The sequence below is a fragment of the Simochromis diagramma genome, unplaced genomic scaffold (genome assembly GCF_900408965.1).
Source record: "Simochromis diagramma unplaced genomic scaffold, fSimDia1.1 OVJJ01000419.1, whole genome shotgun sequence".
NCBI lineage: Eukaryota > Metazoa > Chordata > Actinopteri > Cichliformes > Cichlidae > Simochromis > Simochromis diagramma.
Window position 1 is genome coordinate 4,394,912 of NW_024387244.1, and position 20,456 is coordinate 4,415,367.

At 36.7% G+C, this 20,456-nt stretch overlaps 3 protein-coding genes across 3 annotated transcripts; all 3 read right to left on the minus strand.

Moving 5' to 3' along the window:
• Positions 1-2,322: 2,322 nt before the first annotated feature.
• LOC120747214 (mast cell protease 2-like) lies at positions 2,323-5,019 on the minus strand. The gene is made up of 5 exons (XM_040052915.1): positions 4,748-5,019; positions 4,511-4,658; positions 4,167-4,299; positions 3,820-4,074; positions 2,323-3,715 (listed from the first exon to the last, which is right to left on the minus strand). Exons 1-5 carry the CDS (start codon positions 4,803-4,805, stop codon positions 3,554-3,556), a joined length of 756 nt encoding a protein of 251 aa, XP_039908849.1. The 5' UTR covers positions 4,806-5,019; the 3' UTR covers positions 2,323-3,553.
• Positions 5,020-7,701: 2,682 nt separating this feature from the next.
• Positions 7,702-9,042, minus strand: LOC120747215 (anionic trypsin-1-like). Its single transcript, XM_040052916.1, has 5 exons — positions 8,937-9,042; positions 8,709-8,856; positions 8,493-8,619; positions 8,103-8,357; positions 7,702-7,992 (listed from the first exon to the last, which is right to left on the minus strand). Exons 1-5 carry the CDS (start codon positions 8,995-8,997, stop codon positions 7,828-7,830), a joined length of 756 nt encoding a protein of 251 aa, XP_039908850.1. The 5' UTR covers positions 8,998-9,042; the 3' UTR covers positions 7,702-7,827.
• Positions 9,043-14,512: 5,470 nt separating this feature from the next.
• LOC120747213 (duodenase-1-like) lies at positions 14,513-17,539 on the minus strand. The gene is made up of 5 exons (XM_040052914.1): positions 17,169-17,539; positions 16,843-16,990; positions 16,613-16,745; positions 16,229-16,483; positions 14,513-16,118 (listed from the first exon to the last, which is right to left on the minus strand). Exons 1-5 carry the CDS (start codon positions 17,224-17,226, stop codon positions 15,954-15,956), a joined length of 759 nt encoding a protein of 252 aa, XP_039908848.1. The 5' UTR covers positions 17,227-17,539; the 3' UTR covers positions 14,513-15,953.
• Positions 17,540-20,456: the final 2,917 nt, after the last annotated feature.

Consider the following 20,456-nt stretch of genomic DNA (forward strand, 5'->3'; position numbering starts at 1 on the left):
GGCTGATGTAAAACCATGATACTTTGCTTTGGAAACTTTTGACAACTTTTGCATAATCTTCAGCAGCAAACTAGATGAACCACAAAAACCACAAACCAGATAAGATTTGAACTTCAGTGTGCTTTCCCAAACTCACAGTTATGACATTTTGGCTGTATTTAGTAGAAAATTGATAAATGTTAATAAAGTTGGCTACACTGAGTCTGACCTTAACTTCTCTAAGATATTGAATAACACTGTGACAGCATTAAGAGTCAGTAGAAGCAGAGGCTTTATCTTTATTGGGTTAGGGGATATAATTACTATTTTTGTTTGTTTTGTTTTGTTTGTTTTTTTTAATCAGAGTTTCTAAGCCTTTATTATTTGTCAGGTTAAACACTGGAAGGAAAAAGACAAAAGAGAAAAAAAAGAAAAAAGAAAAAAAAAAGAAAATGATAAATGTAATTTTGTAAGTTTCCCAGACATGAAGACATTAGAAGGACTTTTGTAACTCAGTATACTGCATAAGGGTGGATACCATTTGCAATTTTTCAGATTGACCTCTTCCATCATAAATTCGGTCTTTGATTGTAGGTAAGTGTGAATAAAATGCAATTAAAATTTCAAAAATAGTAAATATTATTGACTTGAAAACCAAAGCTAGCATACAGGCTTTAATTCTAGCATGTCTTTATGCGTTATTTTATGAAATTCAGTGAATGCTTGCAGACCACTGACAGAATGTAAAATAACAACGTCACTTCTTTTCACTACATCCTAGATTTGTCATCATTTGCTTGCATGTCTAGAACACTGTCACCTTTATTCTTATCTTGACCTTTATGACCACATCCTTTTTATAGTGTGAATATGCAGCTTGTGATATCTTGGTCAATCATGCTATCTTTTGTGGTTCCAGATCTTTTGCAGTGCCTGCATTGCAACACAGTTTGTCACATTAATCTGTATTTCTTCCATACTTCTGTTTATTGCAAGTGAATAGTGTTTTACATTAACTTAATAAATTTATGTTTTTATTTACTAATTAATTAGTTAATTATTTATTTGTTGTCTACATGATGTAGACCAATTTCACTGGTAAAAAAAAAAAGATAACATCAGTACTGTTTGTTTCTTTTTAAACTGAAGTGAATTCAATTTAGTGTCTACTGTACCATACCACAGATTGAACTGCTGAACTAAGGCACTGATAAACACACGGTCACTTTTCAGTTGTCAGGTACTGGACTGGTCACTGTGTCCATCTCGCCCACCGTCTTCTTTATTAGCACCAAATATGATGTTAATATTTTGATCAACAACAACAGCAATGGCGATGACAACAATAATGATGATGATGTTGAAGTATTTCACTGTAGCTGTTTTTGTTCAAGTGTACTTTGCTTTTTAAATGAATTTGTTGATTCACAAGAATTCACAAGAAATAAATTAAGAGACGATCAAAGCTTTGGAAAGAAGAAACTTTGCAGAGCATGTGCTACTCCCAGTAGTCAGTAAAGATGTGGTTGCTTAGATTTTTTTTGCTTTGTAAAATACTATATTATGTTTTCTCTTGCCATATCAATATACCATCAAATGCAATTTTCTGTATTTGTATTTCATTTATTTGTATTTATTTGTATTTCAGCTCAACTGTTGCCTTTGTCTAATTCTTCATTATAGCCAGCAGAGGGCAGCAGACATTCTTATACATCATCATCTTGGCTGGGTGGTTACCTTTAACCTGGCCACAATCTTCATCCTCAGCTCGGTATATTCATCTGTCATTGCATGTGCCAAGTTCATCTGGTTCATTTCCTCTACTCTCTTCTACTAGGGTTGGCTCATTATTTCCGTATTGCTCAATATTGTTCCTATTGTGCTGTGACCCAGGGGTAGGCAAGCACACAGCAGGTATCTCCTATTAATGTTAATGCACTGAGCTACTACTGGTGGTGTTTCTTGGTCAATGTGTTGGCTTTTTCCTCAACCATAGTTCCCAGATGCATTGCATATAACTCCTTTTACCAGGTTGGTTGGCATAGTAACACTGAATTAATTCAACATTATCAGCCTTTTTCCAGTACCCCAGTTCTCGTCAGTATATCCTCAAAACTTGACTCGAACAGTCCTAATACCAGCAATGTCTGAGCTGGCTTCACTTACATGCCCCCCACACCCTGTTGGATAATAATTTACACAATGTTTAATATTTACTTTATCTTGTCAGTTTGATATATGACAGGCTCATTGCACCTTCTTGTGTAATTCTGTTCTTGTTGGTGGATTGTTTTGGAGGTTTATACCTTTATAAATACATATAATCTCTAATTTTGTGTGTTTATTTAAATTTAGATTTTATACAAAAAAAAAAAAACAACCAAAAAAAGTGATGAAGGCAGATGCATGACCTGAGATTTTTTGCTGATTTTTTTTTACTCTTGATACAGCCTAATGACACTATCTCCGAGTACTACAGCCAACTAGATTAACCACAGAAATAACATTTACCCAGATTAAGATTTACTGTAATTAGACAACAAACATATATCCATCTTCATAATAAAAAGAAATTAAATCTTTCCTTTCAAAGGTTTTACATATCAGAACAAAATAGTAAAAAAAAAGATCTGGTCTAAAAATAAACACATTAAGGCTTCACTCTCCTTTCATTTCACACAGCACTTTACTAAAGCTCCTTGCCAGTCAATTATATATATATCATATATTATGTATGCATCCAGTCTTTACATTACTGCCACTGTGGCCGCAATCAGGTATTGTTGCTGAAAGCTGCACTTCCTTCAATCAACACATGATGCGATGTCATGACCGCGTAGACATAAGTGACGCTTCAAGCACAAATGCATGGGTCAGTCTCACAGTGTCTGGGTGTGTCTGTCTCCTTTTAACAATGACTGGAGCTGGACAAGCTGAGAGTCCAGCAGTTTTTTTGCTTTTTCTGGTGGTTTGTGCATGCGAATTGTGGCTAAACCGCTGGTGTTTGTAAACTGAATGGAGAGCAGCTCACAAGCCAAAGTACCGTTGGTCTGCTCTCACCGCTCTGAGATCAGTTAGGATCTATGGAAACACAGCTAGCATTAGCATGTCCTGGCCTGTTGGGTGCCCTGGGCAACCGCCCATGTCGCCCATATCAAAAACTGCTCAGAGCAATTACATTTTCTTGTTAAACCCAAGGTTACAGAGCTCAAGCCTATCCTAGCCGTCATAGGGTGCGCGCCAGGGTGCACTCTTAAAACTACCCAGCCAACCTTGAAAACCTGATCTCATCTCATCTAATAACTCCACCATGCTGAGCGAAGACTGCATTTTTTTGTTTCTGACTCCAGGGGAACCTTTTTACTGTCCCCTAAATCATTTACCGGTGATTTATTGCGTTAAAATGAGCTAAATGACATCACAATAATATTGTCACTACAGCAACTTTGCTACAATTACATGTCTGCTGAGAAATATTTGAAACATTTATTTATTCTGCATCTACATAAAACACAAAGCGATTTAAACGCACAACTACAATAACAGTGTGTCAAAGCAAAGATTTATGTAAGACTTAACAATGCTTTTTCTTGAGAATCTCGTTGATCCAGTCAAGGTGTTTTTCGATATCCACATAAACATTGGGTGCATCCGGGTAGTCACATCTGCCCCATTTGTTGAAAGAAACAACTCCGACAGCTGTACCATTACAGATCAGAGGGCCACCAGAATCACCCTTTGAGGGTTATTCAAGAGAAAAAAATGTTTTATACACTGTTTCAAGTACACATGAGTTAGCAGTTAATCTTAAAAATCAAACAAATAAAAAAAAACACATACCTGACAGAACCCTTTGTTTGTGCCATAACCACCAGCACAAATAAGACCATCCGGAAGACCCGGCCAGTTCTCCCTACAGACCTCTGGGCTGATAACAGACACATCCACTACTCTCAACTGGTGAACTAATGGACCACCAGTTTTTGTCAAACCCCACCCAGCCACAAGGCATCTTTCATTTTCCTTAAGCTTTATTTCAGAAGAGGGAAGTTTAATAATTTGGATGCTTTTGCTTGGCTGGACTTCACTAGAAAGCTGGGAACAGATTAAGAGATTGTATATGCAAATGTTCTAGAGATCAAAAATATGTCTTCTGTGTATTAAGTGAAAAAAAAAAATCGACTTACTTTGAGTAGCATGATGTCATTCCCATTTCCAACACCTATATAATATGGGTGTATGCATTTCATGATTACATCTTTCACGGTGTCAGCAGGCTTGCTGAGATCGTGGGTGCCAAGAACTATTCTCCTTGGATTCCTAAATAAGTTTCAAGTCAGAGATAATCAGTAGGCTTTCTAAACGGTAATGGTTATCTGTGTTTGTGTGCGTGTGTGTATAATTTTAAGGGAGAAATTGTGACATACATTGTGCAGCAGGTGAAAAGTGTTGCATATTAATATTAATAGGAACTTCTGAAATGATTTCTTATCACATGACCCACAAATTACCTGCAGGATTGATTACTTACCCTTCATCGCAGTGTGCAGCAGTGACCACAAAGTCCTCACTTACAAGAAAACCTCCACAACTGTGGCCGTAGTTGTTCTGCACCGAGGCTATATACAACAGTGAGTTCTCGGGAGCTTTTTCCCCATTTATAATTTCACTTCCAAGTGCTAAAGACATCAGAAGATAATCAAAATGAGTTAAAAGTGTCAATATTCAGCTTGCAGATGGCTAAAAGAATTTGTATAGTGTGGCTTACCATTTTGTCCAAGGCACGTCAAAACATGAATTAGCATAAATTGGTGCAAAGCATACATCTTGGCAGAAAGATATTCGTTCTGTCACTATGGAACTGTGTAGCAAACCCTTTTATGTGGTTTGCACTGACTGATCCCTATCCATTTTATCGCAGCTGCAGTGACTTCCTTTGGTAAATGTGGTAACTTTCCAAAACAAACACTTCCAGTTATCAGCACTGTTCAAAACTAGTTATTAAATGTATACCTCTTTCTCAGTAAAGGTCCTTCAGCATGACACTTTTTGGTAACACACACATAATGACTCTTAAGCATTAGTAAGGTATCAGTAAGTACTTAATACTGGTGGTGGTCAGAGGGCCCGGTGGCGCCAGTGTCCGGCAGCCTCGCCTCTGTCAGTGCGCCCCAGGGCAGCTGTGGCTACAATGTAACTTGCCATCACCAGTGTGTGAATGTAGTGTGCTTTGGGGTCCTTAGGGACTGAGTAAAGCGCTATACAAATGCAGGCCATTTTAATTCATTATTTATAAAGCATTAGTATGCATGTGAAGGTTCTCAGTCATCCAGGTCATCGTATGCAGTTTTTTAGTATGCAGTTTATGAGAACAGATAAGTAATATGTTCATTGCATCACAAACACTAATTACAGTTACTAGTTGTTAAGTATTTTGTGACCTCATCTAAAGTGAGGACTATTTTTGCCTTATAAAGCATTTATAAAAGTAAATGAAAGTACCTCAAGAGTTGAACAAGTCTCAGCTATCTTCACAACAGAAAAGTGATACAGACAAAGCACAAAGAGATACACAACATACAAATGTATTGCTAGATGCAAACATAGCACACCTGAGATTTGAAGAACAAATGTAGCTAGGCCCACGGTCGAAGTTTGAAAAAAGGGGCTTACGAGAGAAAGATACATGAAGACGTTAGAGCTATAGGATACTTTAACATAATTATACTAAGGCTTCTTCGTTTAAAATAAAATATGGCTAAGGTCATCAAAAAACACATACCAAAAACATGCTGTATTTAAGCTTATAAACCAAACGAAATATTTATATCTGTGTTGGAGTCAAATGGTTAAATGTTGCCATTATTGTACTTAAATTTGTAAGTCTTGGTTCAAACTGTATGATCCAAGACATTCCCTTTTTTCTGTCCCCCTCCCCAGCCTGTTGAATGGAGGGGGAGGCTGTAGTGTTTATTATAGAGACACATCCTATGTGAGGGTTCTGTTTTCTTGTTTAGTAAGCTTCCTGCCTTTATGACCAATGACCCTTTTGGTGAGCAGGAGGTCACACAAACGCACCCCCAAACACAAACACACACACACACACAATCACTCACATGCACATGCATACACACACACACACACCTAGTGCCTTGTCTTTTATAACCATAGGGGGTTTTACAGTGGGTGTTTGTGTAAACTGTGTGTCACAGAAATAAAAGGCTGCAGGAGAGATGGTTCTTCGAAGTGGTCTGACACCGAGGGCAGAAGGGCTGCTCTGAAATCCTTCCCTTGCTAGCATGTCAAAAACCGGTTGAGCTGTTTGTCTTGCTTTGTTAACGGGAATACGTTTCTGAACTGGGGCCTGTGGAAGCGCAGACCCAACCATCTGTATTTGTAAATTACATACTAAGGAGTAGTAATGCTTTAAATAATGATAAATTAAGCACTTAGTAATACTTTACTAATGCAGAATTGTGTGTCAAAAGTGTTGCCACTTTTGTGTCTCCTACTGCATTACTGAATAAAGCTTACAGTTAGGGCTGGATCAGGTGATCTTGAACCATACTTCAGTTATGCTAATAGTCTAAGTCATCTAATGCACTGAATATTTTTTTTCCGCTCACCTCTTAACATTCTCAGCGTGATTACACACTATCTATTATATGACGCTCTTCTCTTTCTCCCCACCCCCAACAAGGCAGACTTCATTAGACTAGTTCTGTTGAACTTTTCTTCCTCTTAAAAGGGAGTTTTTCTTTCACACTGTCTGCAAGCGCTTGCTCATAAGGGTACATCTGATAGTTGAGGTTTTCTTTCTATTATTATATGGTCTTTCCCTACAATACAAAGCGCAACTGTTTGCAGCAACTGTTTTTGTGAGGTGGTGCTATATAAACAAAACTGAATTAAACAGAACAAGTGTGAAGGTGATAAGCCAGGCAGGTGAGATTTTTTACTTAGTTTGAATCCACAGGCTGAGGCTTTTCTGTATAAAGTTAGTGTATAAAGTTTGCATGTTCTCCCCTGTACACAGGTTCTCTCCTGTTACCCCCCACAGTCTAGACGCATGCTTGTTAGGTTACTTGGCAATTCTCAATTGGCCATACGTCTGACTTTGTGAATGCATGGATGTCTGTGGTAGCCATGTGACAAACTTGTGACTTGTCTTTCACCAGTAGGTGGCAGTATTTTACAAGATAGTGTTAGTATATTTGCGCTTGTAATCAAAAAAAGTATTTGCCAGATTCAGTCAAATAAAAAAGTCCCTTGTAAAACTGAGCCAAAGACAGAGTCAAAGTGAAAGAAAGTTTGTGAACTGAATTAAATTTGTGGACCCCAAACTGCAGCAAGTCCTCTGAGGCAAAGTCAAGCCTGTGGGTGATAAAATAGGTGGGTTAAACTTTTCTTCAATCAAATAATTAGGGTAGAAGACCTATCCAACACTGCTTTGTTAACTGTTGGACTAGTCACTCTTCCATCTTTTGTTTCTTGCATCTTTCTCATTAGATCTAAATTTGTCATTTTTAACCAACAGTTAGTACAGGAGAAAAAAAAATGTTTGAAGTAAGCTTTCTTTCTCAAGTATTCAGTTAGCATTTTGTATTTTTTAGATCTCAAAGAAGATATAAAAAAGACGTTAGTTGGCCTTCACCTGAGACAAAAATGACCTCTATAGTATTCTTGTTTCTTATTGATTTGTAAACTAAGACTATTACAAAAGGAAATTAGACAGAAAATTTGGGATAGATTTTTATTGATATTTTGTCACACTGGTAATGACAGACAGCCATTATATTTTTATTCATTTATCTTTTGCTTCTACAGTAGCAACACAAAAACACATTTTTAGGAAGATGTTGCAGTTAGAAGAATCCAATTGATCCACTTAAGGTGTTTGGAGATGTCTGTGTAGATATTGGGTACATCTGGATAAGCACAGTTGTAATATTTGTTGAAAGAAGCAAGACCAACAACTAACCCGTTGCACACCAGAGGACCACCAGAATCACCCTGTCAGGAAGAAATAGGGAAAATCTCCATTTCATATTTAATTTAGGTTGTTCGGGTAATTGTCAACAAGAAACAAGCAGACACATTCAATGAAAGAACAGAAGCCATACCTGACAGAATCCTTTGTCTGTGCGGTATCCACCTGCACAGATAACATTGGCAGAAAGACCGGGCCATTGTTCCCTACATACATATTGGTTGATGACGGACACGCTCACCACTCTCAGGTCATCGACATTTTCACCACCAGTTCTATTTCTTCCCCAACCAGCCACCTGGCACACTTGATCTGCTTTTACGTTCATTTCAGCACATGGTAGTTGAATTATTTGTACTTTGCATCCGAGCTGAGCTTTCCTAGACAGCTGGAGAAACACATTAGAAAGAAAAAAATCCCAAATTCTTAATTTCATAACATATTAGCAGTGTTATTAGAATTGAAATCATTAAATCAACAATTATGGCATTTGAAAGTGTTAATTGTATGAATACATACTTACTTTAAGGAGCATGATGTCATTACCCCGCCAAATGTTGGAGTAAGAGGGGGGCTTAAATTTTTTTTCAATATTTATTTGATAACCCTTCTTGATATTGTGGCTGCCAAGGACAACATGTGTGGGGTTTCTGAAGGAAGACAATCATTAAGAGCCATCAATTAAATTGATGTAGTTACACGAGTCAAAGAGGTCATCACGAGAAGACTGATTACTTACTCAACGTCACAGTGTGCAGCAGTTACCACAAAGTCTTCAGTGATAAGAAAACCTCCACATATATGGCCATCAATGTTCTGCACTGAGACCACATACTGCATTGAGTTCTCTGGGGCCTTTTCCCCATTTATGATGTCACTACCATGTACTACAACAAAAAAACGTCAAAATTAGGCTGATGCTCCATTAAATGATCACTGAAAAACAACCAAGGATTGTGATTCTTACCAATTTGTCCGAGACATCTCAGAACATAGATGAGCAGAATGTTTTGCAGACCTTGCATCATGGCAGTTAATTTGTAATTGTAGGTGTGTCAAGATGACCCTTTTATACGGCTAGTTTCCACTGTTGGCATGTATCAGCACAATCTTTTGTGTTTTGACTTCTAACCACATCCTTTGCTCAAGTAAGTGTGCAAGTTCTGCATTTGTATTATCCTTGCATGATCTAGTTCGTCCTAATTACTTTACCTCAGCAGTCTGAAACAGATTGTATTATGAGTGTTATGAGAAGGTTTATTATTCTGACATTATTTATTCTTTATTTTCTTACTTATGACACTGTTTTGCATTCACTTTTAGTATGAGTTTGGGATTTGACACTTGATTTGGTGCTTTCAGTATTATTATACAGACCTTCTGCTCTTCTGTAGATACAAATCAAATAGCTTTTGTTCTATGCTTTTAAAAAATGAAAATACAGATGTCACGCCATGATTCTTATTTGAGGAAATCATACTTTGTCAGTATGATTGTTTTGGATTTTAGTTCCCTCGCATGATTTTCTCTTCAATTGTATTGTGCATCTTTCAGTCTCTGTTGTTCACTCCGGGTTATTTTGGACCTGCTTCTTACCAGTGACAGACATTGCATTTGTATTGTAACAAGTCAACTCATCAACAAATGTGGGCAATCTGGTCGTTAAGTCTGACATCACTAGCCGTGTCTGGGCCTAAACTCCGCTGCAGGTCCATATATCAAACGATCACTATGGCATTACTGAGAGTTGAAAAACTGTCTAAAGTCTTTCATCTTTAATAAAATGATCAGCGTTCTGCTCTACCAGGTGTAACAATTGAGTTTAACATCCAGTTATCCATGAAAACGGAATTTATGACATTTAACGGAGTTAGAAGTTAGCAGGGAGTTAGCTCCCTAGCTTCTATCTAAATACAATATAGCATGTCCTGACTGCGGGGTTTTGGAAACAAATTAAAACGTACAGCTCTGTTATCACTTCCAACATAAATGAAGACAGAAAACTAAACAGCAGTGATGTTTGTAGGGTTACTGAAGTTGGGCTAGCTGGTATATAATGATGTGTGCTACGTGACCGCTAGCGACACAGCTATGTTAGCATAATATAAACAAGATAACTTTTTTTCCACTCGATAAAAATTAACGTGAGTGTTCTCGGTGGTCAGGAACATTTGTAATCGCATGGCAGGATGCTGTAAAAGGACCAAACTTCAGCCAGGAGAACAACTGAGATAATCCATCCACAATACGAGGTTAGTCATTCATATACTGCTGCATGGGCTGGGCTGTAGTTACATCCTAAGGTTTTAAAAACTGAGCTTAAATAAATGATTAGCGGTAATAAAAGCCGAGGGAGGTCAACAGTGATCACTGACTGTTTTAGGAGCTTTTTGAGATTAAATAGAAGAAAATACAAAACATTAAACATGTTAACAACACAAAAGCCATATTAAACACAGAATACTTTAGGCCCGGAAGTAGGATTCGTCATGTCATCACTTAACGACCGGATAGATACGTAAATTTACTCTTTCTCTGCTCTACTTGAACACTCAGTGCACTTTTATACAACTTCCCTCATTCACCCAGTCATGCAAGGACATTTTTCCCCCCATGCTTTTCGTGCTTTCTATCTAACATTCACTCACGAGTGGCTGTATCAAGTTAGTATCTTGCCCAGGATATTTGGTAAGTAGACTGGATCATACAGGGGTTGAACCACTAACCTTCCAATTAGCAGGTGACCTGCTCTACCTAGTGAGCCACAGCCACCCCACAGTCTGTTAGCCTTGTGTTGTAAGATGCGACTAATTGCTTGTAATTAACACTTAACTTGTAATGTTGAAATTATTTGGATAATGTCAATATAATAAATAGACCAAGTAATTAATAAGCTACTGCTGTAGCAAATATCTATTTCTATTTTAGACAGAAGCAACATTATTACCAGATCAGTATCAGTATTTCCTTTATAGTTATGGCTGTAGCTCACTGACCTATCATGTCCATATTCTGTATTTGTTAGATTTAAGGCCTGGTTTGTAAACACAGTTTGTCTCATTTGGCTTCTTGCTTAATTCCAGTAATACTTGACAGTTAGGACTCAATTATTCCCATCTTCCTCAAGGACTGTCAGGTCCAATTTACCTTAGAGTTGAATACTAATGTAATTGGTTAACTGAATTCAGAAATAGTTATATTTATTTGTTTTTAATTTCAGTTTATTTGGACTATAATGTCTCAGATTTTTATGAAAATGGTTCACACACATTGCGAGAGTTGTAGTTTATTTAATCTAACAAGTAAAGAAGGCAGATGCAAGGCTTCTTTGCCGTAGGAACACTTGACACAGTGATATTTTGCATCAAACTATGAACTGCAAGAACGGGAGATAAGATTATAATTTAAACTGTGCCTATAGTCATGATTATGAAACTGTTGCAAAAGTTAGTAGAAGAACATGTGCATACACAAATATTGACACGTTCTCATGAAAAAAGGATTCACTCTATTTTTGCCAGAATATTGCAGTATTCTGCCGCCAATACTGGTGTAGAGTGGGGTCGTCTTAGCGACACATTAAAATTTGACTTAGGTCCCCCAAGGTCTTCAAGGCCAAATTAATGGTTTATTAGTCAAAAATTGTCAAAAAGTACGCTTGTTGTGTGTGGTGTGTTGATATATTACTCCAATATTTCTCACAGCTGGCCAAGGTAATGCCATTCAAGTAAAAGTATTCACTGCATAATGACATGATTCAAGTAGTCTTGTAGAATGGTCTAAAAAGAATCTCATTCTAAATGTGTATAAGAACATAGATGGTGTTTCAATTTCGACAGAAGAGGACAACAACATGACCCGCATCCTTACCGGGACAAGAAGTTGATCCAAGAAAAATGCAGACTGCAATAGAGAAGATGAGCAAGCTCTATTTTCTGAGGGAGATGAACTATTTGATATGTGCAGCAACATGATGGAGATTTTCTATCACTTAGTTGAGCACCATCTACTTCCTAATCAATATAAAATGATTAAGAAGTGGACTCATCTTTCAAGCTCTTATGAATATGTTCATCCTCACTGTTTGTGAAGTTAAACAAGTTAAGCAAGTAAAACCTTGCTCTATATCATTTGTCATCTTTCTGTTATTTTGAGTTTTGGTAGTGCAACAGCATTTCTTCGAATTCCTTAATGAACCACAGAAACCAGTTTTCATCTTCAGCGTAGGTATCAGAATCAGTGGTCTTCCAGTCAAAGTAAAAAAAAACAAAAAACCCAATGCAATCTAAAGTGACACATTTCCTGCTTTAAAAAGTCAGTGGTTAGTGTAGCTACATTGAGCAATTCATAAACTAAAAGCAAACGTCATCCAGTTCCACAAACTTAGAAGCAATGGCACCAGCACAGTATGCCAGTTATTATTATTTTATTTACTATTAAGGTCACTTCTAACAGCTGCTAACTGAAAGATATGTATACATATATATATATATATAATACATATACATATATCTATATATATATATATTATATATATATATGTATACATATATATATATATATATATATCAGATCAGAAACTGAAAGTTAAAAACTCAGAAATAGAGTAGCGGTACAACCAAAAAAACGTTTTTAAAAAACATCTCTTGTCTTTTTAACATTTCTTTTAGAACCCATCCTTCACCTTGATGAACACTACAGTAAAGCATCAATTGAAGATGACTTTTCTAATGCATAATAGAAAAGAAATTCTATCATTCTTAGATCACGGATACTTATGAGCTCACTGAAACAGTTTTGTCACTTCTGATACACTATGACTAAACCACAGAAACACATCTCACAGTTATCAGATTCTGTTAGAGCAATCAGTATTCTCAAAGTATAGAATTAGTGCATTTACATTGGCTGAACAAAAATGAACAAATAGTAGGTTACTCATAACTACTGCCATTACATTTTTCCATTAAATAACAGGTAACATTCAAACATTATCTTCTATGTGTTTATTTAACGATTGACAAAAGTCTAAACTGTGTTTAACAGCTTAAGAAATGATGCTTAAAGAAGACTCGGGTTTTAGACAAGATCAGATACTTTTGGTATATCACCTCTGTGGGACAATTTCATCCATTTCTGTTTATTTAGTCGGGTCACATGAGGGTATATTGGGATTTAACATCACTCTGGGTTCTTGGCTAGTAATACCATTGTTGGAGCTGCTTTTCAAGAGCTGATATTGTGTTAGCAATACAAAGGAGTTGTTTCCCAATTTTAATTTCAGTATTATTTATTTGTCTTTTTATGCAAAAAAAGATAAGTAGAAAATTAATATAAACTTCAAGTAATAGAAATTGTAAAACTATTGTTTGACTTCAGACTCTATAATGTTACATCTGCAACTTTGTACTGGATGCAATATCTTTGAAATTGCAAGTAAAATTGTTAAAATGTTGAAAAGATAAGTTTTTTCTTAAAAGTTTATCAAACTTTATCAAGAGTTACATGGCTGTAGCCTGTCATGTCTGTTAGAGGTTGATAGACAAGATACCCTGAACAGGTCATCAGTCTCTTGCAAGGCTGGCAGAGAGACTGTTTGCTTACTGTACAGCTACAGTTTGTTACTTAACCTAATAACCGTGTCTCTGAACTGTGGGAGAACATGCAAAACTGCAAAGAAAGACCCCAGCCAACCAGGAACCTTAAAAAATAAAGCTTCTTTTAGTAAGACAGTAATGCTAAACACTACGCCACCATGATGTCCGACCAAAATGCTGAATTTTCTTGTTTGTTTTTTTTACTGTACGCACAGCTGTAGTAAAATGTTCTGGTAAGACACTGTCCTCTACTGGTGAATAGTTTAGTTGATTTTTACAAATCTGATTACAAACAACTGCCTTCAGCAGGCAAACAGTGATATACAATGATTACTTACGATTATAAAACATCAGCAATCAAAATATGTTCTAAAAATGCTGCAAATGTTATAATTCTAAAACAGCTTGATATTCATCATCACCGTGGTTTCATCCACTGCAAACATTTCTATGAATGTACTGTGGATATATCTTCCATTCATTTTTGCCAGCATTCTATTTTATTGAACTACACACCATTGTATTTACTTAAGCTATTTTTTAAAATATAAAAATATAAATATAAATGTGCCATATAAATGTGTTTAAATTAATTTTTAACCATATATTTACCAAATCTGGGACTGAATAATCTTATCTTAATAATGCAATATTATAGAACACTTGGGTAGTTAATTTAATTTTAAAGCTGAAGAGAGAGTACTATCAAACTGGGAAGGATCTCAGTCACCCAGGTCATGGTAGTTTGAGGAACTTGGAAAGAAAGTGACTGAACTTCTTTAGATTTCTGATTCACCTTTTATCCAAGAGTCTTCTTCTGAATTTAAGAAGGAACTGAAGAAGGCTCTTGGATGAAAGCTGAAACATCTTCATGAAATGGAAAAAGAAGTACTGGATGTCTTTCCAAGTTCCTTAGATAATCTCACTGTTTTTACACACCGATACAAACATCTGGAAGGCCTGTTATTAGCTGTTATCTGATAAAGCTGAGGAGACACACACATACTTAGCTTCAGCTGTTTCCAAAAATCCATTACGAATAAAATGAATTGTCACATCTTTATTAATAGTTACAAGTTCCCTTCAAGTAAAGATTCAGAAACAATTTGAAATAAGTTGCCAGTTCACACAGTATGAATTTAGGTTTGTAACAATTCTGAAACTGAAATGTCTGCATATATCACGCCGCGGTTCCATCTTTCCAGATCAAGCCACCCATGTGAAGTGTTGAAAGTCTGCAAGTGGGGTAAACGAAATCTTTGCAGATTGTTCATGTGACAGCTGAGCTGGAAATGAAGTTGTGATCATTAGTTTGCATATAATCATCATGGGTATGAATGCCATAGTAATTTTGGGCTTTTAATAATTTCTTTGAACTTTCTTTCTTTTTTTTTTCTTTTTAAGGTGGAATGATTGTACAACTTTTATGAATTTTGGAAACCAGATTTTGGTGTACAATTTTGAATGCATTGTGGAGTTTCTCTAATCCACTTAGAGTGAAATTGTTATATAGAGGCTTAAATATATACATACCCTCACTTAAATCTTTTAATAAGTGGTGGTGAAGGCTCTACAATGTCTTAATTTGACAAGGTGCAGAGCTATTCTTGCTAGGTCCTCATAACAATGTCCAAGAAACTAATTGAGCCATTTCTAAACAAGCAGATTATCAGTTTAAACAAATTAGTACAATTTACTCTGGTATGTCACCACTTTGGCAAGGTCCAGAGGAAGACCCAAACATCTTCCAAGCCCTCAGGAAACAGGAAATTGGTTAGAATATTAAATACTAATCATGAACCAGCCAGACTTAACCCTGCTATGACCTAGAAACGGCTGAAGCACCAGTTTCACTGTCAATGCCTTCTTTAACCCCTGAGTATAGTGCTATGAATGACACATAAATGATGCTTTTGCAGCTTTCATCTTTGTATGCGATAAGCACCAGTAGGATTGTCCTTTATGTGTTATTGGATAATCTCAGATCAGTTTGATGTTGAAAGGAGGATAGCGATGTGAAATAAAAACTCCCCTCAAATATCTTAAACATAAAGTAACAAGCCTGTATGGAATAGAAAGAAGAAAGTACAGAAATGTGTGTAAAAATGCACAATAAAGAGTAAAATGTTGCCAGAGAAATAAATAAATAAAGTATAGATCCCTAAAATTTCTACTAAATTAGAGTAAAGCAGGGTGGTTAAGACTGAGGAAACACTGGCGGTACAATAAATATGAAACAAAACAGATCTAAAATACAACAATTCAAGGGCTAACGACTCTAGAACACGAGTAAATAGAAATAAAAAACAAAGCTAAAAACCCAGAGATCATGACAGAGGGCAAAATGTTTATTTTTGCTTCTACTGTAGTAATGCAAAAATACATTTTTAGGAAGGTTTTGTAGTTGCCAGAACTTTGTTGATCCATTGAAGATATTTTGAGATGTCCGTATAGACATTGGGCACATCTGGGTAGTTACAGTTGTGATATTTGTTGAAAGAAACAATACCAACAGCTAAACCGTTGCACACCAGAGGACCACCAGAATCACCCTGTGAGGAAGGAGGATTTTCAGTTTTCATTTCATATTTAATTTAGGTTGTTCAGCTATTTGTCAACAGGAAACAAGTAGACATAGACAATGAAAGGACAGAAGCCATACCTGACAGAATCCTTTGTCTGTGCCGTATCCACCTGCACAGATAACATTAACAGGAAGACCGGGCCATTGTTCCTTACAGACTTCTGGGTTAATGACGGACACGTTCACCACTCTCAGGTCATCGACAACTGAGCCACCATTTTTAGTTTTTCCCCAACCAGCCACTTGACAAATTTGATTTTCTTCCAAGGTTATTTCAGCACATGGAAGTTGAATTATTTGTACTTTGCAGCCTAGTTGAGCTTTCCTAGACAGCTGTAGACACACAACAGCATTGAATTAGAAATGTCTATGTCTAGTACATTTGTAGTATTTATGTAATCTAAATAAATAAACCATAAATTACATCACCTGTAATGGTTGTTTGTGTAAATATATACTTACTTTAAGGAGCATGATGTCCTCACCCAGCCAAACATCATTAAAATTGCTGGGTTTGAATTTCCTTTCGACGATTATTTTTATATCACTGCCCTGCTGGAGATTGTGGTTGCCAATAACAATATGTGTGATGTTCCTGAAGAAGTAATCATTGAGATGTGGTGAATATGTTTAAGAAAACTATTTTAATGGCGCGCATCAGAGACTGCCTCACAAGAAAACAGATTACTTACACAGCGTCACAGTGTGCAGCGGTTACAACAAAGTCCTCAGTGACAAGAAATCCTCCACATACATGACCCTTGCTGCTCTGTACAGAAGCCATGTACAACATTGATTTATCTGGCGCTTTTTTACCATGTATGATGTCAGTTCCATATCCTGCAAAAAAAATGGAAAATAAAGTAAGCCAAAACACTGTAAATGTCACATTAACACGCTCTTATGATTCTCAAATGACACACTTTCTCTGTGTATATACATAGTTTCTCTTTCACATATTTTGTCAATAGCAGGGATAGTGATAATGGGCAGAGAATAATATTAATGTCATTCTTACCTAGTTGTCCCAGACATGTCAGAACATAGACCAGCAGAAATGCATGCAGACTTTCCATGTTGCCACTGAAACAGCCTCCGGGGGTGTCAAGGAGACCCTTTTATACAGCAGTTTGCTGTGTTGTCAAGTATGATTATCATCGTTCTTATTTTGACTTATAACCACATCCTTTCTTCGGTGTATGTGTGCCCTTCATTTGGAACCTTGGTGTTATCGTGCTTATCATAACTGCACAGTACCTCACCAGTCTTAACCACATTCTGTGTCTTTTTAGACCTCCTCTTCTTCTATAATCACTAATCAAGTCAGATCGATTTAATCAGTAAAAACAGACATTTTAATTCTTTTATAAAAAACCTGTCAGAATGATCGATTGGTTGTTCTCTCTGAATTACTTTCTTTCCTTTTCTTGCCTTACTTTGTTCTTACTAGGCTACTGTAGACCTGCTTCTCTTCACTGTTTGTAAGTAAGTGTTTTATGAGTGGTTTATATGTCATTGATATTGCTGAATGTAATGTGTTCCCCAAAGTAAGTTTACGGTTAATCACGTAACATTTTTAAGCAACGCACTAATGTAAATGTTGAATAGTTCCTGGACTGGTTCTCACGCGGCACTTTTCTCCTCTACTTGAGGTATGTTGTTTGAAGCACTCGCAGCACTTTAAACAACATACCACATTCACCCATTCATTCATACAGGCACTTTTTTTTCTATGCTCAAGTGCTGTTTACACTCTGCATACATCTGAGAGTAACTTGGGTCTAGTAACTTGCCCAAGCGTATTTGGCATGCAGCGTGCTATTATATTAAATTCAGTAATTCACTAAATTCAGTAATCACATTACTGTTACAATGATGTAAGTTCTGGCATTGCAAAGATTCTGAACTTACGGGCATGAATGTCAAATGGAAAGATAGCTTTTTTTAAATGCACACTTGCACTGCAATCACAGTAAAGCTATTCTGAGGTGACTACACCTGTAGTATCACTTCTTGTAAGACAAGCTTTTCGTGCCCTCTTTTCCAGGCAAACTCAGATATCAGATTAGATGGTGACAGTTTTAAACCCACAGATACAAGAGCGGTACAGCTGCAGTTCTATTTTTTTAATCTCAGCTTTTGAACACTGTTTTCGAAACCTTATACCCTTTTGGATACTGCTGACCAACAATTCATAAATGAATAACACAAAGGACACACAGCTATTTTTTTATGTAGCTCAAAGCTCACTGAAAAACTTTACATTCACTGTGATGAAGTATAACTGAACCACAGAAACCGCAGATAACAAATTCCATGTAGAACGTCAATGTTCTCAATATCACAGTGATGAAAGTGAAATATAAAAATATAAGCTTACTACTAAATAGTAGTAAGGGGGAACACCTTAATATATTTACATGTTTATATGTTATGTCCTAAGTAAATTTAAAGATTTAACATTTTTCACTCCAGTAGTTGGTGCTAGTATGAAAGAGAGCCACCTCTTCTGACTTTACTGACTTCAGAGTGACTTTGTGTTGACCAGTTGCACATGTCACAAAGCCACTGGAGAGATTGGCTCTCATCAGTTCACAAGTGAAACATGTTCATGACCCCCTTCAGTTTGCTTACCAGGCTCTTGTAGGGGGTGGATGATGGCATTATTTACATGCTGTAGCACTCTCACTCTTAGCCAGGTGATATTGGTGACATTGTGAGAGAAAGCGCTCTAGATGGATGTCACCACTCCAACTATGTCCTAGATTTCTAGTAATCTGTCAGAGAAACCTTAGTTTGATGTTCTGGTTAATGAAGTTTTACACTACCTCACATTATAAACCTTGTATTATGGGCCTCTAACATGATGGGCCAAGACAAACATTCTGGAAATACTTTGTTTGTTTGGTGACCTGGATGAACTGCTTCAGGCAGGAAGAGCATGGTGATGATTGCGTGATATAAGATAAGGTGTCTTATACCATGGTCTGCAAAGCTTGAAACACTTTCATAGCATTATCTGACAAGAATGTGATGAGTTCAGCAAATGTTGTTAGATCAAAGCTGTTGTTTTTCTTTTTTGCTCCACTTTTTTTTTGGTTCCCTTTTACACTGCTACAACTAGATGACTAAGAGAAACCACAGCGTCAGTCTTCAGGTTTTACCACCTTTGCTTTTGCATGTGTTATGGTGGCATGTGCAAGTAATTTCTTAATTCCTGACTGCCAGCAGTGTGTGTGTGTGTGTGTGTGGAGGTCATAATTATTTATCTAATTATTAGCAACAGTAGACTAACAAGATGTTAACAGTAGCTTTATATAAAAGGCTGTAAATTGTCTGTGAAAGAAAAACAATCTAGGTGCTTCATTTTGGTGGTGGTCACCTTACAATAATGAAGCAGTCATCGTATTGCCCTTGAAAGCTATAAAGCTATCCACCAAGCTATTTTCTTCTTATTAAATGCATGCTGTTGTAACTGTCTTTAGTTAAGAGGAAGAAATCAATCTACACCCGCAGTTTATCACTGGGCTGTGTAAAAACACAAAACAGTACAGAAAAGCCCCAGTTCATACCCAGAAACTTCTTTCTGTAAGCTCTTCTGTAACCTCTTACCACCCTGATCTCAGACCAAACACACACATTTCTTGTTTATCACTCAAACTTTCTGGTAAAACACTGTCCCCTAGTGGTGAAAATGGGATTTAAATTGTCCAAAATTTCACTGCAAGAGCAAACTGATGCCATCGTGGTGCCATAAAATGTCTTTGTTTCAATTTTCAGTGTTTTCATTCATTATTACTGTGTTTTCCTCCATTGCACTGATATCTATTCAAGCAATGGGTAACTGATCCATCTAGGAAGTCACTTAAATTAGCTGTTTAAGGAAGCAACAGTTCACACCTTAGAGCTGAACTTCATTACACAATGCCATACCTGTTCCATTTAAGGGTAGCATTGTGCTTGAGTGAAGGGTTAGCAAGAAGGGGCTTTGTTCCAACCCTCCCTTACACCCTTATATGTGAGGTTTGCATGTCCTCCCTGTACCTGTGTGGTTAGATCATAGATGTGAAGTAGATAAAGTACTCGAAGTGTATAAAATAAAGCGCTGTGTGACTATATGGTTCTCTTATTTTTTTAACAGCATAATAAAAAATAAGGCACTGACTATATAATTTCACATCCATCCAAGTGGCATCCATGAATGACAAAATAAATGATTTAGTTATGGACGGCCAGAGTTGTGTACCTGAGATGACCATATAAGGGATGTTTCCTCTCGATGACATCATAAACCTCCAAGGGTAGA

Bases quoted from the DNA above. Each gene is read 5' to 3' on its own strand.
- LOC120747214 (XM_040052915.1), bottom strand. From the start codon at position 4,805: ATGTATGCTTTGCACCAATTTATGCTAATTCATGTTTTGACGTGCCTT. The intron at 4,659-4,747 runs GTAAGCCACACT...TGATGTCTTTAG, and splicing joins GACGTGCCTTGGACAAAATG to CACTTGGAAGTGAAATTATA. The intron at 3,716-3,819 runs GTATGTGTTTTT...TAACCCTCAAAG, and splicing joins CAAACAAAGGGTTCTGTCAG to GGTGATTCTGGTGGCCCTCT.
- LOC120747215 (XM_040052916.1), bottom strand. From the start codon at position 8,997: ATGATGCAAGGTCTGCAAAACATTCTGCTCATCTATGTTCTGAGATGT. The intron at 8,857-8,936 runs GTAAGAATCACA...TTTTTGTTGTAG, and splicing joins GAGATGTCTCGGACAAATTG to TACATGGTAGTGACATCATA. The intron at 7,993-8,102 runs GTATGGCTTCTG...TCTTCCTGACAG, and splicing joins CAGACAAAGGATTCTGTCAG to GGTGATTCTGGTGGTCCTCT.
- LOC120747213 (XM_040052914.1), bottom strand. From the start codon at position 17,226: ATGGAAAGTCTGCATGCATTTCTGCTGGTCTATGTTCTGACATGTCTG. The intron at 16,746-16,842 runs GTAAGTAATCTG...TTACTTCTTCAG, and splicing joins GCTGCACACTGTGACGCTGT to GAACATCACACATATTGTTA. The intron at 16,484-16,612 runs GTAAGTATATAT...GTGTGTCTACAG, and splicing joins AGGACATCATGCTCCTTAAA to CTGTCTAGGAAAGCTCAACT.